This window comes from Bufo bufo, chromosome 9, assembly GCF_905171765.1.
Source record: "Bufo bufo chromosome 9, aBufBuf1.1, whole genome shotgun sequence".
In the NCBI taxonomy this organism is placed as follows: domain Eukaryota; kingdom Metazoa; phylum Chordata; class Amphibia; order Anura; family Bufonidae; genus Bufo; species Bufo bufo.
Genome location: NC_053397.1, coordinates 25259916 through 25274904, shown reverse-complemented (window position 1 = coordinate 25274904; position 14989 = coordinate 25259916). Strand labels below are relative to the sequence as shown.

Here is a 14989-nt window from a genome sequence, read left to right as displayed (position 1 = left end):
TTACGGTGTATGGGGGGGCCTCTTGATTCTACTTCAGCAGCAGATGTTGGGGGAGGTAAGTCAGACTCTGAGGGGACTTGAAGCGGCTTATTCCCCTCTCCCAATTCAGAATATACATACACTTGGCTGATTGCACATGTGTATGCCGAAAGATGGCCGTCAGCTGATGTTATAAGCATGGCCAGCTTTAGGTTCTGTTCACCCCTCTGATGGGGTCTGTTCCGTCAGGTTTCTGTCTTTTTTGATGGCCAGTATATGTGCTCTGTACTTGCCAGTAAAGACAATGGCCCCATGATAAATCATATGGGATCTGTCCGATATGTTATAACAGGGCCATGTTCTTATCTGGATAGGTCATCAGTATCTGATCGGTGGGGGTCCGACACCCAGGACCCCCACCGATCAGCTGTTTGAGAAGGCACCGGCGCTTGCAGTAGAGCCATGGCCTTCTCTCAGCTCACCAAGCACAGTGCCGTACATTGTATAGTGGCTGTGCTTGGTATTGCGCTCAGCTGCGCATGGGCCATGTGACCGATGAAAGTGTCATCATTGGCCTAGTAAAAGCTGCGAGAAGGTCGCGGCAGCACTGAGAGCGCCAGTGCCTTGTTAAACAGCTGATCGCCGGAGATCCCGGGTGTCGGACCCCCACCAATCACATACTGATGGCCTATCCACAGGATAGGTCATTAGTAGATAATTCTAGGAAAACCTAGAAAATAAGTTATTCAGGATTTCGATATTGATGGGCTATGCCGAGACCATAAATTACAAAATCTTGGACAAGTCCATTTACATAATATAAAAGTGAGTCAAAAAGGTTGATTTCAGGCATTGGGAGACGCGAGACAGCAGACTATTGTCTGTAAAACAAATTATCTGTCAGGTTGGATTTTTTTTTTTTGGGCCGTGGTTGGCTGAAAATGTGCATGGCGTGACTGCCTGAGTTTGAATGCTAATTCCACCCCATTTTTTTTTATTGGCCCCATTAGCCTGGACTGTTGGTTAAATGCAGATCTCCAGGATCCAACCATGAGCCTTGAGCACGTATGCTATATGTGTGAAATAATTCTTCTCTTACAGGAAGTCTTGACTTCCTGGTGAGCACGTGCCTAAACTTCGCAACCAGTCTGAACAAGCAGAGCGGCAGTGTAAAGCACCGTGGAGAGACCGAGCAGAAATCTGAGCCTCTGATGAGATCAGAGGTGGATTTTGGTGCTAAGCCAGTGCTGCATCCCCTTCATTCTCAGGATCGGCGGGCTCTCAGAGATCGGAGGCCCACCCATCATTTCCTGGTGACACAACCTCCTTAAAGAGGCAGTCTCACTTTACGGCAAGTGTAGCGTCTAGATGTCTAATCTAGGTACCTTTCACCAGTCCCAAGCCACGCCTAAATGACGACTGTTTAGGACTTTGTGGGAGGTTTTCTTTTTTTGTTGTTGTTCATCAAACCCACGAGCGTTATATATTAGCAGCTCGCGGCAAGCGGGAAAAATTCAATAAGTGCGTTTAACCTTCTGTCTAACGAGTTCAACTTTTAAATGTGTTAATTACAGGCTGTTTACAGAAGTACGGTAAGGTCTCCAATTATTCCGACGCAGCCACAGATGTTTGCTCAGAAACAATTTTGTCTTTGTTTTAATTGAGGAGGGAAGACGGGGAAAGGTGCATCGCCTGTGATAACGATTAATAAGGAGGGAGAGAAAGTAACTCCATGATAAACTGAAAATGAAATAATTAACCTGCGGAGAGCGCGAGAGAGCCTTAGGGAGGCAGGAGAGCCCCAGGCGGAGCCCTCGCCTCTCGCCGGATGTCACCCGTGCTTGCTGTAGATAATGCAGAGAATTCACAGACACAGGAAGAAGTCTGACAGGAACACCAGGGCCGGGCAGGCTCCGACACCGCGCCGCCGGTGCGGGGATTCAGGAGATATAATTCCATTAGCTGAAGATAGCAGGGACTCTGGATTTCTTGGGATTAGACCACAAGACATAACCTACGGAGACGGCAGGAAACAAAACAGGCTCTTTTGGATAAGGAAAAAAAAAAATAAAAGTTAACCCCTCGAGGAGTAAAAGCCTGATGCACGACGACTGCAGCTCTGGTTCAGCTTGGAAGAATTTGATATTGATTGTGGACAGACTACATTACTCCGCTATATTATAATCACTATATTATCTAATTGCCTTAGATAGCTGTAGGCCAAATATTCGATCACGAGAACGGGGGCCCCATACCCCCTTGCAATGAACGGAGGGGATGGTCGCACAAGCCTCCATTGATTTCTATGGGAGTTCCGGAGATAGCTACGGAATTCTCATAGAAATTAATGGAGCGGTCGTGCATATGCCTGACTGGTCTCACTCCATTCTCGTTTCCGGGGGGCCCGCTGGCAGTACGGAGCCCCCATTCTCAGGATCATGGGTGTTCCAGCGGTATTACCTCCACCAATCTATCTGTGGATAGGGGATAAGGTCAAACAACCAGAATACCCCTTTAACTTGGGGAGAAGCTTTATGAGCTCCAAAAAGGGGGTGGTGGGGGAGAATACATACTATTAAAACAGTTACATCGTCTTTAATCTTACAGCCATAAAATATTACGCTTACGAATTCTTCAATAAATTCTTAAAAAATCCACCTCCTTATTTCCTGCTCTCTCTGCCTCTGTCCCTTTTGGCGCGCTCTCCATCCGTTTCTGTAGGCGTTCCAAAAATATTTGCAGGAGTCCCACAGCAATAAATGGATGGCGGCCATGCATGTGTGACTGCCCTTTGTTCACTCTGGGGGTCCTTTTCTTGAGTTGGGAATGGCTCCGAGAGGTGGATCCCGCACCTATCTGCCACTGGTGGCATAACCTAGCGATATGCCACCAATGTCCGAGGTGAGAGAACCCCTTTAGACATAATATGTGGTGTTATCGATGCTTACAATACAAAAATCGAGCAATGGATGCAAAGGGATTTATGACATATCCATAGGATATCTGCTAGTCCCAACCTCTGGGACCAGCACCTTTCTCCAGAACTGGTGTCCCCCTGACTCGCCTGGCATGAAATGTCTTTGGTGGGGACACCCCTGAGAAGGAACGGAACAGCCGCTGCGCATGCGCATGCCTCTCTCTATTCATCCACTTACTTCCATGGGAGGTAGGAATTAACTAGGCAATGGTAGCTCAGTATGGTTTACTGTGGACAGATATAGGATACCGGTCACCTAGGTTATGTCGTATAACGCGCACAGACAGCAATTCACCTTCATAAACCTCCAGCCAAGTAAACTCCGCACACCATTTATCACAACGACAACTGCAAGTCATAGGACGCCCTGTAAATTCCAGTTTTCTGCATAGACGGGCCACTAATTAGAGGAATTTTTTATATTTTGTGTAGCTCGGCGAGATGATTTATCTGTACACTACTCATAATCAATTACACCGCACGCTGGGACCAATTACAGGTAGGATCTAGAATCCCAGGCAGCACGTACGGCAGATCACTACGTGGCATGGGCTGGGTTCTGGATTCTCGGGAGTCACTAAACATCAGGGATATTATTTTTAACTTTGCATAAAAAAAAAAAAGCCCAAAGTGTAAAAATCCAATCTTATAAAGTAAAATGAGATTAGAATCGGTTGCAACATTGTGGAAAGTGAAGGAAAAAAAATAAAAGGTTTGGGGTCAAACAGAAGTCTCTGAATAATGACCGATAAATGGGCCTGTATGAGATTACAAAAACATGGCTGCTTTCATACAGAAACTGCGCCCCTCATGCTCTACTTTTTTGCGGTGCGGAAGGATCACGGACCCATTCAAGTTCAATGGGTCTGGATCCATCTGCAGAATCCGTACAGATGTTGCCTGTGCATTGGGGACCGCAAACCAATGCACAGAACGTCCCCGGCCGTGTGCATGAGCCCTAAGGCTGAGTCTACACAGCGATCTAGCTCACCGACACCGCTGCGAGACCAATGAACACTGCGCAGCACTGCAAACACTGAGCTACAAGACGGCGGCAGCAGCACGACTCGCAAGCGGTCATGACCACAGAGTCAGAAAAAAATTCAGCAGTTCAACGGTGGCACGGCAATCTTTGCGACTGCAACAAGATCACCAAGATCAGCCATAAACCTACAGCATAAATGTACATGCTGCGCATGGAAGGCCTGAAGCGTAGTGTAGGTGAGCTAATACGGTGGGTTTTTCGGCTCTCATGCACTTCGCTTGTACTGTAAATGCTGCAGATTTTCTGCCCAAAGTTGCATCGTGGAGAATCCTCAGCATTTACACCAAGCGTGGTCGTACCCTACTGGATGCTCCTTGACGCTGCATTTGCTGCGTAGAGTATGTCAGCAGGACACTCTTCTGACCTCCACTGGGTGAAGGGCGCCTATGGATATGTTTGATATGCATCGGAAGCTTTTGCAGTGCATACATCAAATGGGCATTGAAAACGCAGTGTGAAATTAGCGCAATTAATGACGTTACCTTGGGGTCTGCAGTGAGCAGCTTGAAGGCCTGATAGACCTGAGACTCCTTCACACCACCTCCAAGATCGAGGAAGTTTGCAGGTTTTCCCCCGTGGAGGTCAATGATGTCACAGGTAGCCATGGCAAGACCGGCCCCGTTCACTGAAGAAGAAAAGGGAAATCAAGGGAGCAAATTACACAGGAAATAGTCAACAATTACACTTCAAAAAACAGTACACGCCCAAAAAATACCGCCCCTCTGGCCGCTTATCATAACCGTGAACAGAGGATGATGATACCAAGGTCTGGAATCAGGGATATATAAAAATCATTCCATGGACCAAGGAAAAAAAAACCTTCAATTCTTGAATTCTTCATCGTTTTAATAATCTCTGCTTAATCTGCTTTGTGTCAGTAATTGGGAACATTCTTGCTTTATTCCAGAGTCTGATACCGCGCCATGATGTAGGCACATGAACGCATGTGGACCTGTGTCAGTTGGACACAATTAGGATATGTTTTCATAGTCTGTTTCCATTCACTCACAGCAAGCAGGTATTGGGAAAGAAGGTAAGGTATCTGCGCTATGTGCAGATCTGGGGAAGACTTTCACTTCCAAACATCCAATGTTGCAGTATATGATATGAAACCGCAGTGGAGCGTTGTCCACGTGTCCTCCTCGGTTTCCCCTAGGCATTGCCATTTACTCCAAATCCCTAATCGTTGTCAGCTATCGGTAAACTACAACTCCCAGCCATGCTTGCTGGGCGTTTCACAAAAGTTATGGGGGACCACAGGATGCAGACTGCTTCTCTTAAATATAGAAGAGTTAAAAGAGTTTTCCAGGTTCAGAATATTGATGGCCTATGTCAGAGATAGGTGGGGGTCCACCGCTCACACCCGGCCGCAGCGTCTTCAGAGTTTCCACGCCTCCACCTACCTGCAGGCAGTCTACTAAATGGCAGCGGTGCAGGGTTTTGGAGCCGCCGCACCCTGCACCATCACCACTAAGAAGGGAGCCTTGCAGGTAGATGGACCCATGTAAAAAATGCAGAGGCTGCAGGGCTCCGTGGCCTATCAAACAACTGATCGTGGTGGAGTCAGACCCCCCACCGATATGATGTCCTAAGGAGAGGCCATCAATATCCTGAAGATGATCTGTAATGGTGATGAACTTTGTTAAAAAGAGGAGCCGTCTCTTTTTAGGACTCTATGTTGTGGCATTCCTCTATTATTTCTACTAGCAAATTTATGAATGAATTGCAAGCAGCTTGCAGTAAAGGTGCAGACGAGTGTTACCATTTGGGGGGTGTGTCTCTGCACAGCGTGAGACCAGCAGCAGTGATTGGACAGAGTCAGACACACCCACTACTGGTAACACCGGGCAGTACCTTTCCTGCAGATTGCCGGCAATTTATTTGTAAACTTCTAGCAGGAATAATACAGGAATAAGAATAGATGCTCCAGAATTGTTATTACATGGGGGGATGCAAGTAATTACTAAATCTGACATGTCAGGTGAGGGGACGGGTCCTCTTTAAACGCAACCATCAGAATCAACGATAAATTGGGGGTTACTGTAAAGTTCTGTTTCTATGCAAAGAGCAGCTAAGACTAAGCCGAGAAGGGTCATTTACCCCACTTTTTATCAGGGCTTGGACAGTAGGGGGTGTAAAGACTACAACTGCACCAATTAGGCTGCTGCACAAGGACCTCCATAACTCAGGGGACTGTTTCCACGCAGGTCGTCCTCCTTGGCAGCCATATCAATATCAGTAATTAGTTTTAGCATTGCCGGCTTCCATTATAATTGACTCATCCAGAGTTTATGGAGGCGTCCACCCATCCTCCCTCACCGTGCCTGTCATCTCCTTTGGCGTTTGATGTATATGAAATGGCTCCGGTATAAATTCATGTGCGGAGGACTCTCCAGGTAGAATCACAAAACCCTGCGCGGCGATTCCTCGCACAGTTTTTACTACCGCCTGGTGAGTGGAAAGCCTGGCTTAGGATCCAAGCTTATGACAGTAATTTGCAGCTTCCACCACAACTATTAGGGGGTCGTCTGAGAGCGGCGATTACAGTTTTCACAGGATTTTTTTCTTTTTAACGGTTTATTAAACAACTGAATTGCCAAATAATAACAATATTACACCAATATAAAACAACAATAACTAATACATTATGGGAAGCACAGATCAGTTATTGACCACTTAAAGACTGCAAGACTCGCATATACAGCAGACAGTCCTCGTCCTTCAACCTGCACCAATATATATATACACACACACACCATAAAAAATAACAGACAACCCTTTTAATCCATAAGTATCCCTTCTTCTAGATTTATTACAGGCCAACCTGGAGTACAGCCACTAATTCAGCTTCATTACAGTCTGTATTATAGCCAAGAGCTGTATTCACGATCCTGAGCTAGAGTCTACAATATTGCCTTCTTGTTCAGGATTTGCACAAAGCTTGTTCTGCTAAGGTACGCTCTAAGAAGTGCCGTCTTAATTCTACTTTTAATAACACGCAGAATAGTGAGTGCAGCTCTGGAGTATAACACAGGATATAACTCAGGATCAGTACAGGATAAGTCATGTATCTAAACAGTGACTCCACCAGCAGAATAGTGAGTGCAGCTCTGGAGTATAATACAAGACGTAACTCAGGATCAGTACAGGATAAGTAATGCAATGTATGTACACAGGGACTCCACTAGCAGAATAGCGAGCGCAGCTCTGGAGTATAATATAGAATGTAACTCGGGATCAGTACAGGATAAGTAATGTAATGTATGTACTAGGGATCGACCGATATTGATTTTTTAGGGCCGATACCGATAATTTGTGAACTTTCAGGCCGATAGCCGATAATTTATACCGATATTCTGGGAATTTTCATTTTTGAGAAAAAAAAAAATTTCCTACACAAATCTGCTGAAAATTAATATGTTTATTGTTAATGTGTATTTTTTTTAAATCTTTTTCATTTATAATTAATATTTTTGTGTTTTTTTTTTTTTTTTACTAACTTTTAGCCCCCTTAGGGACTAGAACCCTTGTCCTATTCACCCTGATAGATCTCTATCAGGGTGAATAGGATCTCACTCTGTCCCTGCTGATCTGTGCTTTGTGCACACAGCAGCATGGAGCTTACCATGGCAGCCAGGGCTTCAATAGCGTCCTGGCTGCCATGGTAACCGATCGGAGCAACAGGATTACACAGCTGGGGCTCCGATCGGAGGAGCAGGGGAGAGGGGATCCTGTGGCCACTGCCACCAATGAGTAATACTGGGTGGGGGGGGGGGGGGGGGGGGGGGTGCACTGCGCCACCAATGTTTTTACTATTGGGATGGGGGGCGCACTGCGCCACCAATGATTAATACTGGGGGGCTTGGGGGGGGGGGGGCACTGCGCCACCATGAGCGGTAGCTGCGATCCGCGGCACCTGAGGAGTTAACTACCGCGGACCGCAGTTACCACTCAGAGGTCGGGAGCCGGCTATGTGATTCTGCAGCCAGCTCCCGCCTCCTGTATATGAATGAATGAAAGGCTTATCTTCATTGGTGGAGCGGTGGCCACAGCCCCTCCCCTCCTCTTATGTTCTCTCCTCTCATTGGCGGCAGCGGCAGCAGCAGCACAGGGGGAGGGAGACACTGCTTCCTTCTCCCCTGTGCTGCTGAGGGAACACAGAGAGCGCTGAGAGCAGCGCGTTCTGTGTTCCCAATATGTTATCGGTATATCGGCAAAATAGATGCCGATACCGATAACATTCAAAATCCTCAATATCGGCCGATAATATCGGCCAAACCGATAATCGGTCGATCCCTAGTATATACACAGTGACTCCACCAGCAGAATAGTGAGTGCAGCTCTGGAGTATGATACAAGACGTAACTCGGGATCAGTACAGGATAAGTAATGCAATGTATGTACACAGGGACTCCACTAGCAGAATAGTGAGTGCAGCTCTGGAGTATAAGACAGGATGTAATTTAGGATCAGTACAGGATAAGTAATGTAATGTATGTACACAGTGACTCCACCAGCAGAATAGTGAGTGCAGCTCTGGAGTATAAGACAGGATGTAATTTAGGATCAGTACAGGATATGTAATGTATGTACACAGTGACTCCACCAGCAGAATAGTGAGTGCAGCTCTGGAGTATAAGACAGGGTGTAACTCCGGATCAGTACAGGATAAGTAATGTAATGTAATTACAAATTTACACAGTGTATGCACCTTATATACATGTACTGATACGTGGCACATAATGCATTCAGAAAGTCATAAGACCCCCATCATTCTGCTCTCAATAGTCCATAATGAAAAAGTGAGAACAGAATATTGTAAATCTTTGCTAATTTATTAAAAAGTAAAAACTAAAATATTGCATAAATATTTAGACCCTTTACTCAGTACTTAGTTGAAGCCCCGTTGGCAGTGATTACAGCCTCCAGTCTTCTTGGGGAGGATGCCACAAGGTTTCAACACCTGGATTTGGGGACTTTCTGCCATTCTTCTCTGCAGATCTTCTCGAGCTGTCAGGCTGAATGGGGACCGTTGGTGGAGAGTCATTTTCAGGTCTCTCCAGAGATGTTAGATCGGGTTTAAGTCAGGGCCACTCAATGCTTCTTCATGTCCACTATGTCTTAAAAGCCCAGACTGGTGGAGTGCTGCAGTGATGGTGGACCTTCTGGAAGTTTCTCCCATCTGCACACAGGATCTTTGGAGCTCAGCCAGAATGACCATTGGCTTCTTGATCACCTCTCTTACCAAGGCACTTTTCCTCCACTACTTACTTTGGTGGGGAGGCCAGTTCTAGGAAGAGTCCTGGTTGTTCCAAACTTCTTCCATTTAAGAATTATGGAGGCCACAGTGTTCCTGGGATCTTTCAGCGCAGCAGAAATGTTTCTGTCCCCCTCTCCAGATCTGTGCCAGCACACAATCCTGTCTCTGAGCTCTACAGGCAGTTCTTTCCTCCTCATGGCTTGGTTTTTGCTCTGATATGCATTGTCAGCTGTGAGACCTTAAACAGATTGTGTCTTTCAAAATCATGGCCAATTAACTGAATTTAGCACAGGTGACTCCGATCAAGGTGCAGAAACATTTCAAAGATGATCAGGACCTCCCAGAGGCAAATTTCAAAAGTGCCCTAGTAAAAGGCACTGAGTGCTTACGTCCATGAGAAATTTTAGCTCTTCCTTTTTAATAAATTTACAAAAGTTTCTAAAATTGTTTTCACTTTCTCATTATGGGGTTTTGAGTGCAGATTGATTGGGGGGGGGGGGGCTAAAAAGGGGTTCTGTCACTTCAGCATATAGCCTTTATTCTGTAGAGAAAGTTAACACAAGGCACTTGGCAATGTATCGTGATTGTCCATATTGCCTCCTTTGCTGGCTTCATTAATTTTTCCATTACATTATACACTGCTCGTATCCATGGTTACGTCCACCCTGCAATCCATCACGGGTGGTCGTGCTTGCACGCTATAGGAAAAAGCACCAGCCTATGTGCACTGCCATGGTCTCGGCCACCAGAGAGGCTGGCACTTTTTCCTATAGTGTGCAAGCGCGACCACCGCGGCTGGATTCCAGGATGGTCATAACTATGGAAACGAACAGTGTATAATGTGATGGAAAAATGAATCCAGCCAGAGAAGGAAGCAATATGGACAATCACAATATATTACTAAGTGTCTCGTATAAACTTTCTCTACATGATAAATGCCACTTACTGAAGAGACATAAAATGTGAAAAGTCACTCTGAAGACTCTCTGAAGACACCGTACTGGTGGTGCTTTGAATGCTTAGCATATTGCAAATTCATGTCTTGAACTGAAATACCAGAGGATCAGCACTCATGCCAACATCTACAATATTGTTAATCAAAACTAGACATAAAGAACAAAACAAACCCGCAAGGACTGCATTGTTCCCACCGCCACCGGAACACAAATCATACCAAACCGGCGAAATAAAAGCTTCATTAAAATGAACAATTAGTTGATACAAAAGATCTGTTGGAATACTTCTGTTCTTACCAAAACAAGCAATGTTCCCATCCATACCGATGTATTTCAAGTCGTACTTTGCGGCCTCGCTCTCAATGGGATCGGTTTCCGATGTGTCATCCATTGCAAATATCTCCTTTTGTCTGAACTCGGCATTGTCGTCAAAGTTAATTTTAGCATCAAAGCACACGACTGTGGTGACAAAAAAAATAAATGGGAGAAGAGAAGAATGAGAAGTTACCCGATGCCAAGGCAATTCTTCCTCGAGCTTAGAAGATTAGAAACCACAATGCGAAGAGATATAAAACAAATCTGTCGACGTAACGACGACACAAACATCTATTATCTATCCAAAGACGACGGGCGGATGGATGAGCAAATCTAGAGAAAGAACATAATTAGGACGGAGCCATTACTTCCTATTGTTTTAATGCTTTATTATTTTGTGCCGCTAATTAGGTTTATTGAGTACAAGCCGTTTGATCAATTATACAGGAAGGCGTTTTGTTCTGAGTTTTCCACAGAAAATACAGTAAAGAGATGACAGTGGGACAACAGGGTAACAATAGAAGAAAAAGTAGAGTTTAGACATGCAATCTTTGTGACGATCTGAGATACATAATGAAGCTATTAGTGTCCAGCACTCATTCCTGACTGCAATGAGCGGTGGGTGTGGACCCTCGGTGCAGACTAACCAGTTTGACTTTGGTCTAAGCCTAATGGCATTGTCCTGGCATTCACCTTTTAGGTATCTGGACTTCGCTGCAGGGAACCAGCCAGGTTGCCACCTCCTAAAGTAGTCTTGGTGTAGTTGGCTGCTGACCCATGTAGTCAGAGACACCGGAGAGAAGCAACAAGGACTCAAACAAGGGCAAAAAAGCGTAGTCTGAAAATGGTCAAAGATCAGGGCAGGCTATGTACGTGAGTATTCCAGGAAGCAGTTCCAAGGTCAGGGCAGGCGGGAAGGAGCAGAATCGGTAGACGGACAAGGTACGGGACAAGGGTAGTCAGACAAAAAATGGGATGCGGAGCAAAACGGATCCTGCATGACACACAATGCAGGACAATGGGGACGGATCCGTTTTCTCAGACACAATACAAAACAGATCCGTTCCTCATTGACCTTCAATGATGTACATAAGATAATATAACCGTTCATAACGGATGCAGACGGTTGCATTTTAGTAACGGAAGCGTTTTTGCTCATCCCTGCCGGATCTGTGAAAGTAGCCTAAATAGGGAGGCTGCAATCTATCCGTGTGGTAAGGAAGTTCACTGAGCACTCGTCCGAATACACCCGGGGAGAGTGGAGCGATGCCGGCACCTGCTTGGGACAGCAGGACAGTGGCAGACACGGGTCGCCAGCCTGAGATTGACTTTCAATTTTTAGGGCTGTTCAGCAGGCCCATCACTCCTGGGGTGGAAGCTTATGCATCTTCAGGTTACCTTCAGCCCAATTGGTCTACTTCAGTCCAGGGACACTAAAGCTGGCCATACAGGGTATATAGCTGTCGTCCAAACACTACCTCTCCCGACTCCCTAATACATATGCATGCACGTTGGGCACATTTACACAGGGCAATGACAAAAACTCTGGACAGATGATCAGATTATTATTATTTTTTAAAGCAGCAGACGGACCTTATAGCCAAAGATTCAACAAGATCTATGTGTATAGCGCCACCTTCTGTCGGTTCTTTTCCTTATTTCTCTGTCCACCTTGCTGAGGTGGGCGCACATGCTTAGTTCCATCCTGCAACTTCCACCACCTGTATCTACAGGTATAAACCGTGACCTATAATGGTGCCCACCGGTGTTTACTATGTATACTAATGTGCATAGCCACGTACGGAGATTCCACATGATCAGTTCCATCCTACAACTGCCACCAGCTGTATCTACGTTTGGAAGCTGTGATAGTTGCAGGGAGAGAGCTGCAGCAGAAAGGACACATCCCCTGAGAAAGGACACACCCCTAGAACGGTCAGCAATTGGAGGAATGAAAGGGGAGATCTCTGGATCCATGTGAGGTACAGGGCTGGTTCCTGCTTTGTTAGAAAGTGTTTGTCATGTCCTATATGATGTCTGATTTTCAATTTTTACGTTAATCTTTGCACAACCCCCTTTTAAATCTAGAAGTGAATCATAAAAGGAAACGGGTAATCTTGCCCTCACTGTTTGTCAATCTACAGGATTTTCTGCATGTTCCTGAAACAAGCAAACCTGCAGAAATTATGACGAGAACAAAGGCTCCGATCTGCATCGTCTTTCCATCTACAGCTAGGGAACGGACGGGGCAGACGTTAATTAAGGGGGCGAGGCTTAGGGATCTTTTTGATGTACTGCAGACATGGCAGAGGGGAGGCTCCTGACGCAATCAGCGGTCTTAATGTCTGTGCACCTAAGAAAGCGGTCCCCCAAAGACTCATTCAGCTGATCTTACACCCCCCCCCCCTCTGCCAGACAACATGCCCGACCAACACGACCGATGGACCTACAGGATCACTTGTGTACCAGGTTGTAGCACCCGTTTAAAAGACTGTGACTGATCAGTCGACACCAATGCCGACCAATGGATCCCACTAACTTATCATGGGTTCTGTCAGGTTCCCAAGATGTCTACCATTTTGACGGGAAAACAGCACATGAAAACCACAGGATCTGCAACAGAGGCTCCTAACAGCACCCCTAACGCAGATGTGAACAGAACCCAAGCACAATTTACTCAACCATTGTGACCAGAATTGAGAGTCGGGCATCAAGAAGACTCCTTTATATCATGGCCCTTATTAAAGGGTGTCTCAAAACCGAGCACGCCCAGTGCTCCACTCACTTCTTCAGCATGGGACTGATGGAGATAGCTGAACAATGGCGGTCCAACAAACAGTGAAGAGAGCGGAGGTCACTTACGTAGACCACCGATCCAGTTACACTGGAGACACCAATTCTCTTGATTGGTTAGGGTCCCGGCAGTCGGATCCCATCGATCATACAGTTATCAACTATCCCCAAAAATGGCGTCGCTCTTGTCCATGGGCTGTGTCTGGTAGTGCACTTCATTCCTATTCATGTGAACGGGGCCTATAGACAAGAGTGGTAAGAATTGCCATCACTGTTTTCTAATCCCCTTTAACACTTGGACATTACATCATCCAAGGGGAGGGTGGGACGGGACGGGCACCGCCACCAACATCATGGTTCCTCCTGATTGACTGGTAACTGCCTGCAGTCTGCAGATATCTGTATTATAGGATTAGGCAAATGCGTCCTATTCCCGGCATACAACGTGGTAGCTTAATTGAGCAATATTTCCACCACTGACTCTCTCCAAATAAACAGCCACCGACGGCACGAGATTAACCCATTATTTAATCCCAACAAGTAAACAACTTCATCACCGGCGAGACAAGTTGCTTAACTTTAATTGGCTTCTCTCTTTATTATTATCCCAGTGATTGCCGAATTACACAGCCGTGACCAGATGGCGACTGTCCTACTCATACACGAGCATTAAACTGTTACGGGAAAATTTTATTTGACCATTAACAAACAATTATATGTTTTAACTGGGTTTTAAATAACTGCTGCAACGTCTGAAACGCGCGCCTCCAGTAAGAGTATCTACATGTACAGCGCTGTGGCTCCCTGCAATGCAATGTGTTCGGCTGGCGTACGTTGAGAAGCGGGACCCAAGACTGGGTTACGGAGATAGTCTAAAGGAACCTCCCGCTAGTCACCAGGGACCACCACAAGTAAAAATCATGTAGTTACTGCAACTGCATCATCGTCATCCTCAAGGCTACGGGTGCAGAGGAAGCCGTTCAATTAAACCGCCAACAGGGCCCGTTACAAGTTGCGTCCCCGCGTGACCGCCGAATCGACGCCTACGTATCACAGGGACTGCAGACGGCTATATGTGCATAATGTTAACTGTGCCTGACAGCCGGACGTGAAGGCGCCGGGGTCTTGTCATGATTTACACAGCCTGGAAAGCCCTTCTTTCCCCCCGCCAATGCTAAGTCATAAGCAGGGAATTTTTTTTTTTTTTTTTTTCACTAATCTCCACATAGAGAGCAAAAATCCAAATAAGATCTCATCTGACTCAGCCTTCCCAAGCAGCGGAGATGGTGACAATAACATCCATAGCACCCCCCACCCCCCATTTACCCGCCATTACTCTATCACCAACCTGCCTCCGTTATTTTCTAATCGAGCTCTCGGAATCAGATTAGACTTCTGCCCTCTCGGAGATGAGCCGATTCTATTTTCCAAAAATGAACTTCAAAGTTGTATTTTACTGCGTGTTCTGCTTACCGTGCAAATATCTGATCTAATGCGCAGTACGCTGCGGGTACAAATTCCTATTAAGTTAGACTACGGCAAAAAAAAAAAAAAAAACATTTGACTTACAACTCCTAAATTGAGAAATAGAGCGAGTGCAGGGCTGTTTTTGGCAGGTTTATAGCAAGACACAGATAAGCGGTAATCCCCGGATCGGAGGGGGA

At 46.0% G+C, this 14989-nt stretch overlaps 1 protein-coding gene across 1 annotated transcript in view; it reads right to left on the bottom strand.

The window, feature by feature from the left end:
* SUCLG2 (succinate-CoA ligase GDP-forming subunit beta) overlaps positions 1 to 14989 on the bottom strand; it is a 215473-nt gene that overhangs the window by 93003 nt on the left and 107481 nt on the right. Inside the window, exons 8-9 of the mRNA XM_040407232.1 lie at positions 10515 to 10676; positions 4484 to 4626 (exon numbers count right to left, since the gene is read on the bottom strand). Coding sequence (XP_040263166.1) covers positions 4484 to 4626; positions 10515 to 10676 — 305 coding nt within the window. The remainder of the gene's footprint in view (positions 1 to 4483; positions 4627 to 10514; positions 10677 to 14989) is intronic.